Source organism: Scyliorhinus canicula, chromosome 6 (assembly GCF_902713615.1).
Source record: "Scyliorhinus canicula chromosome 6, sScyCan1.1, whole genome shotgun sequence".
NCBI classification, from domain to species: Eukaryota; Metazoa; Chordata; class Chondrichthyes; order Carcharhiniformes; family Scyliorhinidae; genus Scyliorhinus; species Scyliorhinus canicula.
The window spans coordinates 11068599-11091542 of record NC_052151.1 but is presented as its reverse complement, the minus strand read 5'-3'; the positions used below and the strand labels follow the sequence as shown (position 1 = coordinate 11091542).

Here is a 22944-nt window from a genome sequence, read left to right as displayed (position 1 = left end):
AGGTCCCTACTTTGCAGGGCCGCAAACGAGCCCCCTCATGACCGCCTATTTGTTTTCCCTAGGAGATCCTTCTCAGGGGCCTCGCTTCAGTCCTGGCTGAAGACACCGGGGCCAGTCCTACTCAAAGCACATCAGGAGCCATAAGTCCGATCCTTTGGTAGAGAGGGCCCAGCTCCTACACTCCAACCCCCAGTACGCTTATATTGAATATCCCGATGGCCGACAGGATACGGTCTCCCTCCGGGACCTGGCACTCGCCGGTTCCACCACCACCACCACCGCCGCCCCTCCATCATATCCTGTCCAACCTGCCATGACCAGCGCCCCCGCCCCTATATGGCTCCTGCGCTCCCTCCCGCCCGCCATCCCCCCTTCACCGATTCACAGGAATGAAGCTCCAGAAGAGACGCTCCCTGAATCCACGTCTGTACCCGCACCTCATTACCGATGCCAGCACGGACGAGTTCGACACCCGGGCCAGCAACAATGCCACAGCTTCGGTGATCACAGCGCACAATCCGTGCACCGGACTGGCTGAACTAATGAACACGTCACCCCCGCCGAACTTCCTTTTTTTAACAGGGGTGAATGTGGTGAATATATTATACTAATAATCCACCAGTGTATTTGTATCTGTGCTGTCGCACTTGTATTGGTATATTTGTATCTGTGCGACGCTGTTGCCCTTGTGGGCTTCTCCTATGGGACATTGTATGGCATTATCAATAGGGGAACATGTTGGGGCATGTATAGGCTCCGCCCATGGCTCCTCGCCTTGAAGGGAGGTATAAAGAGCAGTCAACCTGTAGGCGGTTCTCAGTATTGGATCAGTCGCAGGCAGGCACTGTTCTCAGTTGATTAAAGCCACGGTTTACTTCTACTCATGTCTCGAGTGAATTGATGGTTGCATCAACTGGCAAAGGTTCTAATCTGACCCTTGGGGAGAGCTTTAGATTGTTTCCCCCCAGACTAAAAAAACAACCATCCAAGCTCATTACTTTTCTTTTCCTTGGCCAATTTTATATCCCTCAATCCCTTTGTGGGGCCCAATTCCACCCCCAAATCAACAAAACGCAGAGCATGATCTGAGATCACTATCGCCGAATACCCTGCCCCCACCACTCCCAGCAGCAGAGACCTTCCTACCAGAAAGAAATGAAACCTGGGAGAAGAAAGAAAAATCCTCTTCTGCATGTAAATATCTCCACGGGTCCACTCCCCCCATCTGCTCCATAAAGGCCAAAAGTACCTTTGCCACCCTCGAAGGCCTCACAGCCGATCCAATCGAAGATCCATAACACAGTTAAAGTCCCCACCCATGCTTAGATGGTGGGAGCCCAGATCGGGAGTCAAAGACAGCAGCTTGCTGATAAAAGCTGCATCATCCCAGTTTGGGACATATACATTGACCAACACCACCGGGATACCCGCCAACAACCCACGAACCATTACATACCTCCCATTCTGATCCATCAAAATCTTGCGCCAACCCCCGGCCCCATTGTCAAATTCCGAATGAAACACTTGCCTCACCCACCCTTCCGTAACCCTATCTGATCCTTAACCCACAAATGGGTCTGCTGCAACAGCACCACATCAGCCTTCAAACCCCTAAGCTGCGCAAACACTTCTTCGCGGGCTGCTCAACCCCTTCACATTCTTTGTGACCAGCCGGATGACCCCGCCCTCCCCGTACCGGAATCAGCCAATCCCACCATGGCTCTGCTGCTATGTACCAAGATGTGAGAAACGTGGTCTGAGTGCTGACTATATCGCCTCCTGCTGGCTCTGCTGCTATGTACCAAGATGTGAGAAACATGCTGAGTGCTGACTATATCGCCTCCTGCTGGCTCTGCTGCTGTGTACCAAAATGTGAGAAACATGCTGAGTGCTGACTATATCGCCTCCTGCTGGCTCTGCTGGCATGTACCAAGATGTTAGAAACTTGCTCTGAGTGCTGACTATATCGCCTCCTGCTGGCTCTGCTGGCATGTACCAAGATGTGAGAAACATGCTCTGAGTGCTGACTATATCGCCTCCTGCTGGCTCTGCTGCTATGTACCAAGATGTGAGAAACATGCTGAGTGCTGACTATATCGCCTCCTGCTGGCTCTGCTGCTGTGTACCAAAATGTGAGAAACATGCTGAGTGCTGACTATATCGCCTCCTGCTGGCTCTGCTGGCATGTACCAAGATGTTAGAAACTTGCTCTGAGTGCTGACTATATCGCCACCTGCTGGCTCTGCTGACATGTACCAAGATGTGAGAAACATGCTCTGAGTGCTGACTATATCGCCACCTACTGGCTCTGCTGGCATGTACCAAGATGTGAGAAACTTGGTCTGAGTGCTGACTATATCGCCTCCTGCTGGCTCTGCTGACATGTACCAAGATGTGAGAAACATGCTGAGTGCTGACTATATCGCCTCCTGCTGGCTCTGCTGCTATGAACCAAGATGTGAGAAACATGCTCTGAGTGCTGACTATATCGCCACCTGCTGGCTCTGCTGGCATGTACCAAGATGTGAGAAACTTGGTCTGAGTGCTGACTATATCGCCTCCTGCTGGCTCTGCTGGCATGTACCAAGATGTGAGAAACATGCTGAGTGCTGACTATATCGCCTCCTGCTGGCTCTGCTGGTATGTACCAAGATGTGAGAAACTTGCTCTGAGTGCTGACTATATCGCCTCCTGCTGGCTCTGCTGGTATGTACCAAGATGTGAGAAACATGCTGAGTGCTGACTATATCGCCACCTGCTGGCTCTGCTGGCATGTACCAAGATGTGAGAAACATGCTCTGAGTGCTGACTATATCGCCACCTGCTGGCTCTGCTGGTATGTACCAAGATGTGAGAAACTTGGTCTGAGTGCTGACTATATCGCCTCCTGCTGGCTCTGCTGGCATGTACCAAGATGTGAGAAACATGCTGAGTGCTGACTATATCGCCTCCTGCTGGCTCTGCTGGTATGTACCAAGATGTGAGAAACTTGCTCTGAGTGCTGACTATATCGCCTCCTGCTGGCTCTGCTGGTATGTACCAAGATGTGAGAAACATGCTGAGTGCTGACTATATCGCCACCTGCTGGCTCTGCTGACATGTACCAAGATGTGAGAAACATGCTCTGAGTGCTGACTATATCGCCACCTGCTGGCTCTGCTGGTATGTACCAAGATGTGAGAAACTTGGTCTGAGTGCTGACTATATCGCCACCTGCTGGCTCTGCTGGCATGTACCAAGATGTGAGAAACATGCTCTGAGTGCTGACTATATCGCCACCTGCTGGCTCTGCTGGTATGTACCAAGATGTGAGAAACTTGGTCTGAGTGCTGACTATATCGCCACCTGCTGGCTCTGCTGGCATGTACCAAGATGTGAGAAACATGCTCTGAGTGCTGACTATATCGCTACCTGCTGGCTCTGCTGACATGTACCAAGATGTGAGAAACTTGGTCTGAGTGCTGACTATATCGCCACCTGCTGGCTCTGCTGGCATGTACCAAGATGTTAGAAACTTGCTCTGAGTGCTGACTATATCGCCACCTGCTGGCTCTGCTGGCATGTACCAAGATGTGAGAAACATGCTCTGAGTGCTGACTATGTCGCCACCTGCTGGCTCTGCTGGTAGGAACCAACATGTTAGAAACATGCTCTAAGTGCTGACTATATCGCCCTCTGCTGGCTCTGCTGGTAGGAACCAACATGTTAGAAACATGCTCTAAGTGCTGACTATATCACCTCCTGCTGGCTCTGCTGCTGTGAACCAAGATGTGAGAAACATGCTCTGAGTGCTGACTATATCACCTCCTGCTGGCTCTGCTGCTATGAACCAAGATGTGAGAAACATGCTCTGAGTGCTGACTATATCGCCTCCTGCTGGCTCTGCTGGTAGGAACCAAGATGTGAGAAACATGCTCTGAGTGCTGACTATATCGCCTCCTGCTGGCTCTGCTGTTTGAACTTGGAATATGATAAACTGGATGGCTGGAAGAAAATAATCAGCAACTGTTGCAAAGTTAGGTTGAAGTTTAAATGGAAAGTTGTGGTATTGTGTGAAGCAAATAATGGCATGATGGGAAAACTAGTCAAGTTTTCTTGGTACAATTGAATTTAACCTAAGACACAGATTCATAATACACATAGACAGCATGTCCTGAGAGTCTAGATAAGGCTTGGAACTAGTAGTCTCAATACATAACAAGCTGAACAAGTGTCTCTTCCTGTATGTAAACAACTTCTTCCCTTTCTTAAAACAAAGACAAGATAATGATATGAAACTCAAGTCCCCTAAAGGTCAGAAGGTGACGCCATTGTAACGATTATTACTTATGTTTTACTTTCGATCAAATTCCTGACCAAGCTGTATTCATGTTATCTTGATCCTATAATGTATAAGAATCGCCTTCTTTTCTGTACTATTGCAGACTTGGGACGGACTCCGCAGTTTGTAATTGACTGCCTTCCGACTTTCCAAGTATCAGCCAATTTCTGCTAGCAGTTCTAATTAGTGAATAAAGTTCAGTTTTGCTTATCTAATGAATGCTGTTTGAATTTCTCTATCACAGTCAAGACGCGGGGAAAATATAAAATACAAGTGTGTAAATGTGAATACAGCACTTGTCTGCAACATAGAGCCTAGAGCCTAAACTGCAAACTTATCTTCGGAACATGTTACCTGAGTTTAAGAGAGAATCTGTAGTTTTTCCCCAATTGAAATCTATTACAGAGGTATAAATGAGGCCAATGAATTGAGGTGAGGCATTAGAAGAAGTATGTTTGGGTTCCAGCTGTTAGCTCAATGACCTGGATATTGAATGTTAAATTTACAATGAGGTGGTTGAATCAGCTTTTGGACTCGATTTGATGGTATCAGAAACCCAACAATGGTCATTGCCAGAAATTAGTCCTTGGGCATCATCTAGAAATTTGAGAGGAGCTGCTGGTGCCAGTTCTACCTCAACGGCAGTTCAATTCATATTCTTAGTGTCCATTGCATGTAGCATACCATATTTCTCTAAAATCTGATGAACAGTAACTGACTACCTTGGATACAATGCACGTAAGACAAACTAAAAGCGTAGTTCCGAATGCTCAGAAATGCTATGCAGTCAGAATTTACCTTTCCTACCATGGATATAAATGACTGTATACAAACCGGGGGTGGTATTTTGATCTCCTCTTTCATCAGTTTTGTTACTTCGTTGTGTAGGGTGACACTGTCCAGCGCCCAGCCTCTATGGGCACGTGTTACTTCCTGTCTCATGGCAGTTAGGAATCCTGTGTACAAAATGAACACAGTTTATTTCATTTATTTTCTATGTAACATAATAAATATAAATTCCGCTCTGCTGTTTGGCAATAAGTAAAATATTGATGAATTCTAACTTAGTCCCGATTTGTTTTGTTCAGTTGCAAGCAGCTGGTGACATGCATCGAGGCAATTTTATCCCAGCTGTTCATAGAATCCTAGAATTTACAGTGCAGAGGGGGCCATTCGGCCCATTGGGTCTACATCGGCCCCTGAAAGACCACCCTACCTAAGCCGACACCTCCACCCTATCCCCGGAACCCAGAAACCCCACCTAACAATTGGACACTAGGGGCAATTTTAGCGTGACCAATCCACTTAACCCGCACACCTGTGGACCGTGGGAGGAAACCGGAGCACCCGGAGGAAACCCACACAGACACAGGAAGAACGTGCAGATTTTGCACAGTGATCCAAGCCGGGAATCAAACCTGGGTCCCTGGCGCTGTGAAGCAACAGTGCTAACCACTGTGCTACCGTGCCGCCCTGTTGGGTTAGCTTTGTGCGACTTCACATTACACTTGGATTTCTAGGCAGCTGCAGGGATCCTTGCTCACCTACACTCGTCCTCTGACACTCTGCAAGTTCAAGGAACAAAACTATTCAGCACATTGCAGCAGTCCGGTTTTAATATTCATTCTGATAAGTTCAGGGAGGGAATGAGTGGATGTAAATCTTCCATTGGTAAATAGTTATCGCCGCGGGGTTCTGTATCTCTCATGTTGCTCAGAGCTTTTTTCATCCAGCAGACATCCTAGGTCATAGAAGGCAGAGAGTAGCAATGGAAGGGTGCTTTTCTGATTGGAGGGCTGTGTCTAGTGGTGTTCCATAGGGATCAGTGCTGGGACCTTTGCTGTTTGTAGTATATATAAATGATTTGGAGGAAAATGTAACTGGTCTGATTAGTAAGTTTGCAGACGACACAAAGGTTGGTGGAATTGCGGATAGCGATTGAGGACTGTCAGGATTGTAGCCACCTGGGTTGGCCACTTCCCGATTCCAAAATGGATGCCCGCTAAGAATGCAGGGAAATTCAACCAGGCACAGGGAAACAAGCAGGTGCAAGGTTTCCTGTGTATTAAGACTTGCAAGGACCCAGACAGAACCGAAACCAGCAACCATCTGCATATTAATGAGCAATCCCCAGGAACATTTGGAAACATTTAAGCAACCAAAAGGGCGCGAAACCCCTGGGGACTATAAAATAGAGTCCCCAAGTTCAGTTCGATCTTCTTGGCAAGGTCTCTCAGCAGCTCGAAACAACTCTTGACCGTGACTCTCAACAAGGAGAGACCTGCCTAGCAGCTGCACCAACCAAGTAAGTCTCCAGTCAATGCGAGATAGGCGGTCCTAGCTACTAGTCCATACCAGCTAAAAAAACAACCATCCAAGCTCATTACTTTTCTTTTCCTTGGCCAATTTTATGTCCCTCAATCCCTTTAATTTCCTAGGTTTTAGACCTTTACCTGCACTATTTCCCGCAAAGCTGCCTCAGCTGATGTGCCAACAGGTGACTCGCATTAAGATCATAAGACATAGGAGCAGAATTAGGCCACTCGGCCCATCGAGTCAGCTCCGCCATTCAATCATAGCTGATATTTACTCATCCCCATTCTCCTGCATTCTCCCCGTGCCCATAAATGCCCCCTCAGACGTTGCAGCTGGCACCCTGCCCTGTCCGTTGAAAGCAGCCCAAACTCCAACTACAAATTCTTTCAGTAACTCTGGTGTCTGACTAACTGAATATCGGCGATCCACCTCCAGGATGGCATCCACCAAACACTGCCTCTCCACCCTTTCACTCCTCTCCTTAGGCACCTTGTAAGAAATTATTTCTCCTCTAATAACCACATTCAAAGTCTCCCTCAACATGGAAGGCAAAATCTCCTCACTTCTGATCAACTTCAGACACTCCCGACCTTCTCCCAGAGCCCCGTATCCGCCAACATCAACATCTCCAGCTGCACCAACCAAGTAAGTCTCAAGTCAATGCACGCTGCGAGATAGGCGGTCCTAGCTACTATTCCATACCAGCTTGAAGCCTGCAGCCTCAGAATCGAACGAAAGGCCATTGTTCCCCTGATCTGGTGGGCCATTTCCAAAGCTAAGTATAGGCCTTTTAGTGTTTGAGATAGTCTAGTAAGTAGAGTTTTATGCATGAGTAATGATTGACTGTGTATAATAAATGTGTTTTGATTTGAAACTTACTAACTGGTGTATTGAGTTATTGATCAGCACTTGGCTTTGAACCTTGTGGTGGTATCAGAAAGATACCTGGCGACTCTAGAGCAAAGGTTATTAAACAGAGCAATTAAGCAAAAGCACAATTAGCAACAGGATACAGCAGGATTTAGATCATTTGGAGACTTGGGCGGAGAGATGGCAGATGGAGTTTAATCCGGACAAATGTGAGGTCATGCATTTTGGAATGCAGGTAGGGAATATACAGTGAATGGTAGAACCCTCAAGAGTATGGACAGTCAGAGAGATCTTGGTGTACAGGTCCACAGGTCACTGAAAGGGGCAACACAGGTGGAGAAGGTGGTCAAGAAGGCATACGGCATGCTTGCCTTCATTGGCCAGGGAATTGAGTATAAGAATTGGCAAGTCATGTTGCAGCTGTATAGAACCTTAGAGTATAGTCTTCAATTCTGGTCGCCACACTAACAAAAGGATGTGGAGGCTTTAGAGAGGGTCCAGAAGAGATTTAGCAGGCTGTTGCCTGGTATGGAGGGCATTAGTTATGAGGAGCGGTTGAATAAACTCGGTTTGTTCTCACTGGAACAACGGAGGTTGACGGGCGACCTGATAGAGGTCTACAAAATTAATAGGGGTATAGACAGAGTGGATACTCAGAGGCTTTCCCCCAGGTTAGAGGGGTCAATTATGAGGGGGCATAGGTTTAAGCTGCGAGGGGCAAGGTTTAGAGGAGATGTACAAGGCAAGTTTTTTACACAGAGGGTAGTGGGTGCCTGGAACTCGCTACCGGAGGAGGTGGTGGAAGCAGGGACAATAGTGACATTTAAGAAGCATCTTGACAAATACATGAATAGGATGGGAATAGAGGGATACGGACCCAGGAAGTGTAGAACATTTTAGTTTAGACAGGCAGCAGGCTTGGAGGGCCTGTTCCTGTGCTGTACTTTTCTTTGTTCTTTGTTCTTTGTTCTATCCTGAGCCACAGGAGTTTGCTCTGCTTTATCAGGATTTCCAACTACACCAAACTGCCTTAACTATTCATCTAGTCTCCGGATCTTGGGAATGCCATTTATTTTTCTAATTTGTCTCATACAGCTTTTGTCACTCATTTATATCATTGCATCTCACATCTTCATTGACTACTTTACAGCTCCTCTTTTTTCCTGCTTGCTATCTTCTTCCCCTCTTCCTCGCTCTGTTCCTTCCTAAAAGTTTTTCACCTTTACTATTTTTTGGTTTTATGGAGTGGCCACTTTCACCGTAGATGTTTGCCTGACTTGCTTTGTGCTCCCAGCATTTAAAACAATGAACTGGATTTGGAAATTTTGGTTCCGACCTGCTCTGAAGAGGAGAGAGGAGAAACTTGGAATCTTCAGTCAACCTGATTCTCTGTTCCTTCACGCTGGCTGGATTCTCCGTCCGTTTATGCCGGCGGAATTCTGCGTTCCCACTGCAGTGAATGGAGATTTGGCTGAGCGCCAGATTTTCCGTCTCGTTGGCAGTGGTAGCAAGGTGAACTCGCAATGGAAAATACCATCCCTAATATTAATCTGGGCTAAAATCTCCATTGGCATTTGGAAACTATAGTTTAATAAATGAAAGCCTTCACGGATTTGTTCAAAGCAAATCGTGTTTGACTGGGTTCTGTGGTAAAGTACTGCAAACATTTGTCCTTCTAAATATTGAGACGACCAAAGACATTGGGCGAAACTCTCCGTTTGGGAGACTAAGTGCTGACCCCGGGACTGAATGGGGGGATTTTCCACGATCCCGATACCCCGGGACTGAATAGGGGGTTTTCCACAATCCGGATAGGTGTGTGACTACTGGAGCCATGCAGGACATGGGCCAGCACTCGCGCCACGGGGAACCAGTGCAATTCCAATACTCGCCGGCCTGTGATTCACTGGGGTCGACACTCGAGAGCCTGACAAGCTGCAGACGCACATAAACCCTCTGCTTCCCACACACCCATTCCAGTCAAGAAGATGCCAACCCGGAGAGCGACCATGAGGTTTGAAGGGCAGCACGGTGGCGCAGTGGTTAGCATTGTTGCCTACGGCGCTGAGGACCCGGGTTCGAATCCCGGCCCTGGGTCACTGTCCGTGAGGAGTTTGCGCATTCTCCCCGTGTCTGTGTGGGTTTCACCCCCACAACCCAAAAGATGTGCAGGATAGGTAGATTGGCCACTCTAAATTGCCCCTTAATTTGAAAAAATAATTGGGTACTCTAAATTTATTTTTAAAAAAGGTTTGGGGATGCAGAGATAATGCTGAATTCTGTGGAGGAGAGGGGGCACACCCTGTTCCCCAGGGTGGGAAGGAGGATGCCACCCGCCGACATCAACCAGGCCTGGGTGCAGAGGCCATGAGCGCCATGGGCTCTATCGCAAGGACTGGACAGCAGTGCAGAAAGAAGCTGTACGACCACCTGAGGGTGGCCCAGTTAAGTCACCAGCTCCATGTCCCTGGAACCATCCCGTCCCACACCCATCAGCCCCCTGCCCATGCGGCCTCCATCAGGCAAAACAGTAGACATAGCTGGGTGGGGATAGACAATCCCCCCAAGCCGGCCAGGGTCAACCACGAGCTCTGTGCCCCTGGCCCACACTCCCCACACCCATCACCCCCCCTCCCCCCCAGAGGGTGGCTAAGCCCCACCCACCGGCAGTCCGCTTGCACCCCGTTGGACACCACATGCCAATACCCATACCCCCGCCATGGCTGAATGCCCTGCACACACAGGCCATGAGCTGCAGACCCCTGTGTGGCCCATGTCCGAATATCTCATACTATGCATTATCTGTCCCCCAGGAGAAGGCGGCCCACAACTGCAGGGAGCGGGAGAAGACTGCCAGACCTGCAGTACCTCACCATCGTGGAGCAGAAGGTGATGGACCTGGTCAGGGGGTCAGGGAGAGCGGGCAGTCGTAGAGACGGAGGTCAGCATGTGACCACCAAGTGAACCCCCAATGCGCTGTGATGGCCCAATGGCACCAGCGTGGACAACTTCATGTCTTCTTACATGAGGCTCCACCAGCCAAATTTCTACCCACTTACTTAACCAATCACAGAATTTCAGATCACTGCCTAGAGTTCTCCACACAGCATGATTTCCTACTAAACTTGTATTATCAGCATGTTTGGCTACAACACATTCTGTCCTATGATGAATGCAGACATTTCAGATATATTGTATTATAATCATTAGAAGAAGTAAGGGTTAAAACCTGGGTTAGAGTGTGTTCGACTGCTGCGTCATGTTTTTCAAATAATCTTAGTTTGAAAGACAACAAAGCTTTTAGGAACCTGAGCTTCAATTAACCATCATAAAAACTTGGGCTGATGCAATTTTGGTTTGATTAAGGGGATTCCCTGGGGAGTTAATCTGTTTTCAGCTTGGTGAGATGATGTAATTGCAGGGTGGAGCTAAAGCATCAGGCATTTTGTCATAGAATGTCACAGACTAGACATTTGTGGATAGAATTTTGAGAAAGCGTTTTCAGTTCAGTTCTGATCCAGGCTGAAGATAAGACCAAGTAAGGCAGTTTGCTCTCACGGTAAGTTAGTGAAACAAGATTAACTGTTTTCACAGCAGTGCAGACTTGTCTGAGGACAAGGGGAAGATGAAACAAGCTAGTTGAAAACACCTTTTGAAGACATCCAGCCAGAGTTTCTGTAGGGGTTTGGACCGGAGTCAGCTCTGTTCTGAAAAGCAGTCTCAATGATCTCTTTTTCAAAGAATAATTCTGCAAAGCAAGTATCCTTCTGTGCCATTGGTATTTAGGGTGGATTGAGAGCGAGGATGATTTCTTGTTGTTTAAGTGGGAAGAAAGATAGAAAGTAAAGGCATTGTATTCACTGTGTTGAGTAGTAGCGTTTATTTAAAACAAATTTATTTTTCCAATTAAGGTGCAATTTAGCGTGGCCAATCCACCTACCCTGCACATCTTTGGGTTGTGGGAGTGGGACCCACGCAACATGGGTAGAATGTGCAAACTCCACACGGACAGTGACCAGGGTCCAAGATCGAACCCGGGCCCTTGCCGCCATGAGACAGCAGTGCTAACCACTGCACCACAGTGGAGTAGTATTGTTTGAGGGTAATTATGAGTTATTTTTGGGGTGTGATGTTAAAGATTTTAATACTGTGTTATTAATAGGGTTTAGTTTAATCATACCATATCCCTATTTCTTCGTGCAATCACTCCTGGAGTGAAGTAATGGGACCATCAATTCAGCGAACACGTGTAGTTGGATCTGAACAGAGGCTTTAATACAGTTACAACAGAGCCAGCCTATTCGTCGTTGAACTTCAGATGAACTGGCAGGCTGGCTCTAAGGCACTGATCTTTATACATCGGTCCCAGGGGGAGGAGTCCTAGGCAGAGCCAAGGGAGGAGCCCAGTACAAACTCTCGCGTACTCCCAGAGCAACTCCCCCTGGTGGTTGGATAGTGCAACTGCACTTACAATGGTGGATAGTGAACATATATACACGGAGTTATATTGGCAACTATATACAGCACTGATCTTACAACGGGTAGATAATGAACATATATACATAGAGTGATATGGCAACTATATATAGTGTGAATCACATTCACCACATTCACCCCCTGTTAAAAAATCAAGTCCGGGGCAGCACGGTGGCCTAGTGGTTAGCACAACTGCCTCACGGCGCTGAGGTCCCAGGTTCGATCCCGGCTCTGGGTCACTGTCCGTGTGGAGTTTACACATTCTCCCCGTGTTTGCGTGGGTTTCGCCCCCACAACCCAAAAATGTGCAGAGTAGGTGGATTGGCCATGCTAAATTGCCGCTTAATTGGAAAAAATAATTGGGTAATCTAAAATTTAAAAAAAATCAAGTCCGGCGGGGGTGATGGCTCAAAGAGTCAGTCTGTTCGGTGGACGAATTGTCCGTTTTGATCTGCGGAGCACTGGGGTTGCAGCCTCTTGCGGTGGCTGGGCGGGCGTCGAGGTCTGGGGTACGGTTGCCGGCTCCCGAGCAAGTCTTGTCCGAGCCTCATACACATCCTGGTCGAATGGAGACTGGGAGCGCGGGGGACGGGCTGGTGCTGGCGCTCGGGACTGATGGGGTGAGCTCGCAGAATCGGGGGCGCAAGGGGGCAGCCACATATGGAACGGGGAAAGGAGTTCCTCGGTGAGGGTAGATGGGGGGCTGGATCCAGCGGGTGCCAGATCCCGGAGGGATACTGTATCCTGGCGACCGTCCGGGAACTCAACAAATGCGTACTGTGGGTTGGAATGAAGCAGGCGCACCTTTTCAACAATGGGGTCAGTTTTGTGCGCCCTGACGTGCTTCCTCAGGAGAACCGGGCCTGGTGTCCTCAGCCACGCCGGAAGTGAGACCCCTGTGGTAGTGCCCCTGGAAAAAATGAAGAGCCGCTCATGAGGGGTTTGGTTGGTAGCTGTACACAGCAGGGATCTGATAGCGTGGAGCGCGTCTGGGAGGACTTCCTGCCATTGGGAAACTTGGAGCTTTCTGGACCTGAGGGTCAGTAGGACGGTCTTCCAGTCCGTCGCGTTCTCCCTCTCCACCTCTCCGTTCCCCCTGGGGTTGTAGCTGGTAGTCCTGCTCGAGGTGATGCCCTTGTCGAACAGGTACTGACACAGCTTGTCACTCATAAAGGACGCACCCCGGTCGCTGTGCACGTAGCTGGGGAAACCGAACAGGGTGAAGAAACTATGCAGGGCCCTAATGACTGTGTGGGAGGTCATATCGGGGCATGGGATGGCGAAGGGGAATCGGGAGAACTCGTCAATAATGTTAAGGAAATAAACGTTTTTGTTAGTGGAGGGGAGTGGCCCTTTGAAATCGATCGCAAGGCGTTCAGGCAGGGGCTGGTTTAGCTCACCAGGCTAAATCGCTGGCTTTTAAAGCAGACCAAGCAGGTCAGCAGCACGGTTCGATTCCCGTACCAGCCTCCCCGAACAGGTGCCGGAATGTGGCGACTAGGGGCTTTTCACAGTAACTTCATTGAAGCCTACTCGTGACAATAAGTGATTTTCATTTCATTTAGAAGCCTTGACCAGGTGGGCCCTGTCTGGTCTATAGAAGTGCGGTTTGCACTCTGCACAGATCGGGCAGTCCCTGGTGACCGCTTTTACCTCCTCGTTGGAGAAAGGCAGGTTTCGGGCTCTGATGTAGTGGGCGAGCCGGGTGACACCTGGGTGGCAGAGGTCATCGTGGATGGCTTTTAGGCGGCTGATTTGTGCGCTAGCGTATGTCCCGCGGGATAGGGCATCCGAGGGCTCGTTGAGCTTCCCCGGTCGATATTTGATATCGTAATTGTAGGTGGAGAGTTCAATCCTCCACCGAAGAATTTAGCCATTTTTAATTTTGCCCCTTTGCGAGTTGTCGAACATGAAGCCGACCGACCGTTGGTCGGTAATGAGGGTGAACCTCCTACCTGCGAGGTAGTGCCTCCAGTGTCGGACAGCCTCCACGATGGCTTGTGCTTCCTTCTCAACTGAGGAGTGTCGGAGTTCTGAAGCGGAGAGGGTACGGGAGAAAAATGCAACAGGTCGCCCTGCTTGGTTTAAAGTGGCTGCTAGAGCTACCTCTGAGGCGTCGCTCTCAACCTGAAAGGGAGTGGATTCATCCACCGCCCGCATGGCTGCTTTGGCGATGTTCTCCTTGATGCAGCTGAAGGCCTGGCGCGCCTCAGCAGACAGGGGAAATCGTGTGGCCTTGAAGAGTGGGCGGGCTTTGTTTGCATATTGGGGGACCCACTGGGCGTAGTACGAAAAGAGCCCCAGGCACCGTTTGAGGGCCTTGGGGCCATGGGGGAGGGGGAGTTCTAAGAGGGGTGCATGCGGTCCGGGTCTGGGCCCAGGACTCTGTTCTCCACGACGTAGCCGAGGATGGCTAGTCTGTTTGTTCGGAACACGCATTTCTCCTTGTTATATGTAAGGTTTAATTTTTGGGCCGTCTGGAGAAAATGGTGGAGGTTGACGTCGTGGTCCTGCTGGTCATGGCCGCAGATGGTAACATTATCCAGATACAGAAACGTGGCCCGCAGCCCGTACTGGTCTACCGTTCGGTCCATTGCTCGTTGGAACACCGAAACCCCGTTAGTGACGCCGAAGGGAACCCGGAGGAAATGGAAGAGGCGGCCATCGGCCTCGAACGCCGTGTAGTGGCGGTCCTCCGGGCGGATTGGGAGCTGGTGGTCTGCAGACTTCAGATCCACCGTGGAAAATAGCCGATATTGGGCGATCTGGTTTACCTTGTCTGCGATTCTGGGGAGGGGATACGCGTCTAGGAGCGTAAAGCGATTTATGGTCTGGCTATAATCGACGACCATGCGGAATTTCACCCCGGTCTTGACGACAACCACCTGAGCTCTCCAGGGACTGTTAATGGCCTCTATGATCCCCTCACTGAGCAGCCTTCGGACCTCCGTTCTGATAAATACCCTATCCTGCAGGCTGTACCGCCTGCTCTGGGTGGCTACCGGTTTGCAATCCGGGGTGAGGTTGGCGAAGAGAGGAGGGGGGGCGATGCGCAGCGTGGCTAGGCTGCAGATAGTGAGTGGGGGCAGGGGCCCGCCGAAGCTGAGGGTGAGACTCTTGAGGTTACATTGGAAATCCAAGCCTAAGAGGAGTGGCGCGCAGAGGTCGGGCAAGACATACAGTTTAAATTTGGAATAGCTAGCGCCTCGAATCGTTAGCGTTGCTGTAGTGCGGCCTTGGATTTGGATGGAATGGGAGCCCGAAGCGAGGGCGATAGTTTGGCTGACGGGATAAACAGGGAGGGAACAGCGTCTTACCAGCTCTGAGTGTATGAAGCTCTCTGTGCTCCCGGAGTCGAAGAGGCACGACGTGTTGTACCCGTTGATCTGGACCTCGGTCATCGAATTTCTCAGATGCTTGGGGCGAGATTGGTCGAGGGTGACCATGTTGAGTTGCGGGCCGCGTGGTGGGTGCCCGGGGGAGTCGCATTCTTCCGATCGGGCGTCCTGTTGAGTAGATGCCGCTGCGTTCTGGCGAGCTTGATGCAGGAACACTGCGCTGAGTTGCGGGCCATGTGGTGACTGCCCGGGGAGGTCGTACTCCTCCGATGAGCTGTTTGAGTCTGGGGTTGCAGCTAGGGCCCGTGGATTGCACGTGGAGGGTGGTGATGAAGATGGCGTCCAAGATGGCGGCCCCCATGAATCGCACGTGGCCGGCCGCATGGTGGAGGTTTGCCAAGATGGCGGCCCCCATGGATCGCACGTGGCGGGAGGGGGCGGGGCCTGAGCGTGGGCCGCAGCGTTTTGGGCCCCGCGGGCCTGCTGGTGCTGGGGGCGATGTTTTTGGACTGTTGGGGTGTTGAGGGCTGGGGCCCTTCTGCCGAGTCACACTTTAGCATAGTGGTCTTTCTTCCCGCAGCTGCTGCAGGTCGCGGATCGGGCTGAGCAGTGCTGCCGCGGGTGCTGGCTTTGTCCACAGAAGTGGCAGGCTGGAGCAGTTGAATAACTGGTTTGGGGAGCTGAATAGTGGCAGGTTGGAGCAGTTGAATAACTGGTTTGGGGAGCTGAATAGTGGCAGGTTGGAGCAGTTGAATAACTGGTTTGGGGAGCTGAATTGTGGCAGGTTGGAGCAGTTGAATAACTGGTTTGGGGAGCTGAATAGTGACAGGTTGGAGCAGTTGAATAACTGGTTTGGGGAGCTGAATAGTGGCAGGTTGGAGCAGTTGAATAACTGGTTTGGGGAGCTGAATAGTGGCAGGCTGGAGCAGTTGAATAACTGGTTTGGGGAGCTGAATAGTGGCAGGCTGGAGCAGTTGAATAACTGGTTTGGCGAGCTGAGTAGCTGGCTGGGGGAGCTGAGTAATTAGCTGGAGCAGCTGTGGCAGCGCGAAAGCTGGGGGGCCTTGCGGCACAGGCTTGGGGGGTCCTCAGGTCAGGGGCCCATGCGGGGTTAGCGGGGTCTGCGGGAAACGAGTTGAGGCTGCGGAAGGAAACTTCCATTGTGATAGCAGCCTCTACGGTAGTCTCTGAGCCCTGGGCCCCATTTTCTAATAGTCTCTGGCGTACATAGCTAGATCGAAGGCCCGCTACAAAAACATCCCGCACAGCAAGCTCCCTATGTTTGGCCGCGGTTACGGCCTGGTAATTGCAGTCATTTGAGAGATTGTTCAACTTGCGTGCAAATTCAGCTAAAGTTTCAGTAGCCCGTTGTCGGCGAGTCGTGAACACATTGCGGGCAAAGACCTCGTTCATGGGCCTAATATACATTTTGTCCAAAATCGCCCGCGCTGCGGTGTAGGAACCGGCTGGATTTAATTGTGTAGAAATTCTGTGGCTTACCCTCGCGTGCAGTAGGCTGAGCTTTTGTTCCTCCGTAGTTTCAGCGGTGCTGATTTCGGCCAGGTAGGCCTTAAAACATTTCAGCCAGTGGCAGAAGGTTTCTTTCGCCTCTGCATCCTGCAGATCGAGTTCTAGACGTCCTGGTTTTAGAGCAGATTCCATGCTTTACTTCGGCAGCTTCTTAAGTGTATTAAATTGATGGAACCATCAATTCAGCGAACACGTGTAGTTGGATCTGAATAGAGGCTTTAATACACTTACAACAGAGCCAGCCTATTCGTCGTTGAACTTCAGATGAACTGGCAGGCTGGCTCTAAGGCATTGATCTTTATACATCGGTCCCAGGGGGAGGAGTCCTGGGCAGAGCCAAGGGAGGAGCCCAGTACAAACTCTTGCGTACTCCCAGAGCGACTCCCCCTGGTGGTCGGATAGTGCAACTGCACTTACAATGGTGAATAGTGAACATATATACACAGAGTTATATTGGCAACTATATACAGCATTGATCTTACAAAGGGTAGATAACAAACATATATACATGGAGTGATATTGGCAACTATATATAGTGTGAATCACATTCACCACATGAAGTATCCTTTCCTCAGTCTTACAACACGTAAAATAAAATACTGGGATTTTGGTCCAGTATCCCAGCCACTTTTGGGGTCTGTTCTGGGATTGTAACTGTCTCCTCATCCACATTGCTAATATAGATTGTAAATAGCTGAGGTCCCAGCACTAATCCCTGTGGCACTCCACAAGCTATGGTTAGCCAAAGTGAAAATGGCCCATTTATCCCTACTGTCTGCTTCCTGTCTGTTAGTCAACTTTCTCTCCAATACCATGAGCTCTTACATTCTTTTATCCTACCTTTTATGTGTCTCCTTATCAAAATGCCTATTGGAAATCTACATTTACTGGTTCCCCTTTATCCAGCCTGCTTGTTACACCCTCAAAGACCTTCAATAAATGTAACAAATATCATTTCCCTTTCACAAAGTCATGTTGACTCTGCCAGATTGTATTCTGATTTTCTAAAGATCCAGCTGCTACCTCCTTAATAATGGATTCCAGCATTTTCCCAAGGCAGATGTTAGGTTAATTAGCTTACCGTCTGTCTCCCTACATTCTTGGGGAATTACAGTTCTGGTTTTCCAATCTGGGACTAATCCAGAGCGAGAGAATTTTGAAAGATTGCAGACAAAGCATACACTATCTCTGCAAACCTTTTCTTTTAAGACCTTAGGATGAAGGTGTCAGGTCCAGGGAACTTGTCAGCCTTTAGTCCCACTAGTTTTCTGGTACTCTCGTTACAGGGATTGTTTTAAATATCTCTCTTTATTTAACCTCTGTTGCAGTCCACCTGGTGGAGGTTGGGCACTTTGGGGTTGGGAATACAATCAAGATGGGGTGTGGGACTAGTGGGGGCTGGGCAGTGTGGTGGGCTCCCTTGGGGGTCTTGGCATGTAGGAGAGGGTAGTTGAGCGTCCTGTGGGGGGTGAGGTGGGTGTTGTAGGAGAGTAGGGTGGGAGGGGCAGTTGGAGATACCGTGGGGGGGGGGGGGGGGGGGGGGGATTTGAAGTGGGTCAGTGCTATAGTCACCCAGAAGCGAGAAGTGGTTTTAATTTGTCTAACATTTTCTGGGTAGCAATTACTTTAAGACAGACAGAACCATCCAAATTGTGTTATCGAATGGTTCCCAGTGCAGGCGATTACCCATCGGAAGTCTGAACTTCCTGGGTAATTACCGTGAAAACATTCCCTGGAAACATCCATCGGGTTTGTCACTGGGGGGGGAGGGGGAGTGTTCCCAAGTGAATCCTGCATTGTGCTGCTCTGGAGTTTGGACGTTACTGGCCAATATGTTAAAGGTGCAATGCAAGTACATGTTGTACATTTTCTAAGATGATGATAAACAAATGATTCTTCACGTTCAATACCATCATGGTAAATTACAGGGACCTACCCTGGGGATTAAAGAACCCTGTCATCCAAAATACATTGGGCCTGCCTTCATATATCCAGGAGGAAAATTGTGCATTTCTCTCCAGAAACTCCGTGAACCAAAATCCCATTGTAGAAGAATCCCAGGAAATCTTCTTCCATATTTCAGGGACACGAGCGTTGTACATGTTATCCAAGGCATCTGTTAAAGTCTGTAAGGGAAAAGAGAGTGAGTATTGCACTTCATACAGAACCCTTACTCACTGAGATGTAGACAAATTAGGTCAGGTAAGTTTTTCTTTATCATTCACAGGATGAACGGTCGCTGGCTAGGTCGTCATTTATAACCCATCCTTATTTTCCCTTTAGAAAGTGGCGATCTACTTTCTTAAACCACTGAAGTTGATGGGGTATAGGTAAACCCACAGTGCTGTTGGGGTAGGAGTTCCAGGATTTTTACTCAGTGACGATGAAGGAGTGATGAGAACCAAAGGTTATTGAGAAAAATAAAAGGTCACGATGTAGGGGGTAACATATTGGCAAGGATAGATTAGCTGGCTAATAGGAAACAGAGTTGGCATAAACGGGTCTTTTTGTGGTTGACAGGATGTAATGAGTGGTGTACCACAGGGATCAGTGCTGGAGCCTCAACATTTAATAATTTCTATAAATGACTTGCGTGAAGGATCCAAAGGTACAGTTACTAAATTAATTGACATCACACAAGGTAGGTAGGAAAGTAAATTGAGAAGAAAACATAAGGAGGCTACAAAGGGACATGGATAGATTAAGTGAGCAGACAAAGATCTGACAAATGGAGTATGTTGTGGGGAACCGTGAAATGGTCTATTTTGACAGGAAAGATAAAAAAGAAACCTATGAACTCAATGGTGAGAGATTGCAGAGCTCTGAGGTGCAGAGGGATCTGGGTGTCCTAGTGCATGAATCACAAAATGCTAGTATACAGGAATTGCAAGCATTAGGAAAGCAAATAGAACGCTTTTATAAATCCATTTCCAGGATGGGGGTGTCACTGGTTAGGCCAGCATTTATTGCTCATCCTAAATTGCAGTCCGTGTGGTGTAGGTACACCCACAGTACTGTTAGGGCGTTCAGGATTTTGACCCAGCGACAGAGAAGGAATGGCGATATATTTCCAAGTCAGGATGATGAGTGGTTTGGAGGGGCACAGCCAGGTGGTGGTGTTGCCATGTACCTGCTTTCCTTGTCCTTCTAGATGGTAGTAGTCATTGGGTTGGAAAGTGCTGCCCAATGTTATTGTTTATTGTCAGGGGAATTGATGACAAAAGTAAGGAGATTATGCTTTAATTTGTATCCGCTGGAATTTAGAAAAGTAAGAGGCAACTTTATTAAAACATATAAAATCCTGTGTATTCTTGGCAGGGTGGATGTGGAAAGGATGTTTTCCCTTGTGGGAGATTCTCGAATTGGTGGCCTGGAGAGAGTGCAGAGGAGATTTACTAGAATGATAGCAGGAATGAGGAATTTTAGATACAAGGGAAGATTGAGAAATTAGGCTTGTTCTCCTTGGAGCAGAAAAGATTAAGAGGTGACCTTATTGATGTGTTCCAAATTCTGAACAATTTTACTTATTTACCTACATGTCTCTGACATAAAGGAATGGTGGGAAATATTGGATGGGCTGGGATTGTTCACCTGTGAACAGAGGAGGCTGAGGGAAGATTGAATTGAGATCTTCAAAATTGTGAGGGGCTTGGATAGGGTGGATGGATAGGACCTATTGGCTTCAGCAGGGAGGTCTGGGTGGATGGATAGGACCTATTGGCTTCAGCAGGGAAGTCTGGGTGGATGGATAGGACCTATTGGCTTCAGCAGGGGAGTCTGGGTGGATGGATAGGACCTATTGGCTTCAGCAGGGAAGTCTGGGTGGATGGATAGGACCTATTGGCTTCAGCAGGGAGGTCTGGGTGGATGGATAGGACCTATTGGCTTCAGCAGGGAAGTCTGGGTGGATGGATAGGACCTATTGGCTTCAGCAGGGAAGTCTGGGTGGATGGATAGGACCTATTGGCTTCAGCAGGGAAGTCTGGGTGGATGGATAGGACCTATTGGCTTCAGCAGGGAAGTCTGGGTGGATGGATAGGACCTATTGGCTTCAGCAGGGAAGTCTGGGTGGATGGATAGGACCTATTGGCTTCAGCAGGGAAGTCTGGGTGGATGGATAGGACCTATTGGCTTCAGCAGGGAAGTCTGGGTGGATGGATAGGACCTATTGGCTTCAGCAGGGAAGTCTGGGTGGATGGATAGGACCTATTGGCTTCAGCAGGGGAGTCTGGGTGGATGGATAGTGTGGTGATCACAAGTTAACCAGATGCAACACAACTGAGCGACCACTAGAGGGAGCACGGGAGAGCCATATAAATACATCAGGACAGGAAGTGGGGAGACACTCTTCACAGCAGGCGGGCTGATGAGCAGGACACAGCAGGCAAAGCTGGTAGTTAGCACTGGAAGGTAGTTCTAGGTCGAGCTCTGGAAACTGAACAAACTCACAATAAAGCATCTTCTCCACACTTGAGACTGCGAGCTTTATTAAGACACGAGGAACAACACATGGTACCTAGGAGTGATTTCAGACGCTTACGACAGGACAACTCAGCTGCAGATACAGAAAGCACAAAATGGCATGGAAATCTCCTACTGGACATTTGACTGGGGAAGACATCGCTAATTCGAGGATGTGGCATGGATACCCACCTCAGCTGGACACGACTGGTAATGTAATAAATGTCTGGAAAAGGTTCAAACAAATGTTCGATTTTTATCTCATAGCTAATGATGTAGCAGACGCCTCAGACAAAATTAAAATAGCAATTCTCATCGAAGGGCCTGTCAATAAGAAAGTGTATAATGGATTTAAACACTCAAAAGGTGAAGACAGGAACAGCTTACAAACGTTACTAAACAAATTTGAAGAGTACTGTGAGAAATTTGAACAGCAAGGCATGCTCACAGTCCAACCTGCACAGAGACTGAGTGATGCAAGACTTAAAAAATCACAAAAAGATCAGGAAATCGCGAATGCACAGTACAGATCAAAAAGAAGAAATAACATGAATTTTTCACAAAGCCAAAACGCTGAAATCCAGTCCAGATCGGAAAGAAAAGGTAACTTACAACTTTTAGAAAGAAAAAACGCTGAAATCCGCGATAAAATGGCGTCGGAGCACATTTTGCAGTCTCTGGTAAGCAAAGAACTACAAATCGCGTCTGCGCATGCGCCGGAACCGGAAGTTGCGCATGCGCCGGAACCGGAAGTTGCGCATGCGCCGGAACCGGAAGTTGCGCATGCGCCGGAACCGGAAGTTGCGCATGCGCCGGAACCGGAAGCCCCGCATGCGCCGGAACCGGAAGTCGCGCATGCGCAGTTTACAAAAGATCGCGGCGCCGATCGTTATGCGCATGCGCAATCCGCGCATGCGCAGTCAAAAAAAGTCTTCGTCGCGGACCGTCATGCGCATGCGCAAGCCGCGCATGCGCAATGGACATCGAACCGCACAAGGAAAGAAAGCCGATTTGCGCATGTGCAAGTCGTTCCTACGCGTGACGTCATGACGTCTGAGAATCCTGACCACGCCCACTTAAAAGGGAAATGCCCGAAAATTGAAAACAAGACACTTAAAGTGGTAAAACCAAATTTTCTTGCCTCAGAACACAGAAAAACGCCTGAACTTAAACCAACAGTGAAAAACAACTTGCACAAAACCTTGGAAAAAGCTGCCTTCACCACACACAGTGAAGCGAACAAAAAGAATTCCGAAACAACAAAAGATGATTTGTTTTTCGACGATTACCTCTCAGACCTGACTGGGTCAGTCGGATATGCTTATCACAGCATCAGCGACACGGTCGCAAAGCACAACACGAACCAACTCGTGGTAGATGAATCCAACCAAGATGATTTGGTTTTCAAAGAATACTACTCAGACATGGCTGAGTCAGTCGGATATGCTTATCACAGCATCAGCGACACGGTCGCAAAGTTCAACACGAATCAACTCGTGGTAGAAGAATCCAACCAGGATGATTTGGTTTTCGGAGAATACTACTCAGACACAGCTGAGTCAGTCGGATATGCTTATCACAGCATCAGCGACACGGTCGCAAAGTTCAACACGAATCAACTCGTGGTAGAAG

The 22944-nt window shown here is 48.8% G+C and overlaps 1 protein-coding gene across 6 annotated transcripts in view; it reads right to left on the bottom strand.

Annotated features, from left to right (window-relative positions):
• LOC119966976 (dynein heavy chain 8, axonemal-like) overlaps positions 1–22944 on the bottom strand; it is a 1648910-nt gene that overhangs the window by 12967 nt on the left and 1612999 nt on the right. For all 6 annotated transcript variants that reach the window (XM_038798944.1, XM_038798946.1, XM_038798947.1 and 3 more), the window contains 2 exons: positions 18788–18977; positions 5156–5277 (listed from right to left, as the gene is read on the bottom strand). In XM_038798944.1, the coding sequence (XP_038654872.1) occupies positions 5156–5277; positions 18788–18977 (312 nt within the window). The remainder of the gene's footprint in view (positions 1–5155; positions 5278–18787; positions 18978–22944) is intronic.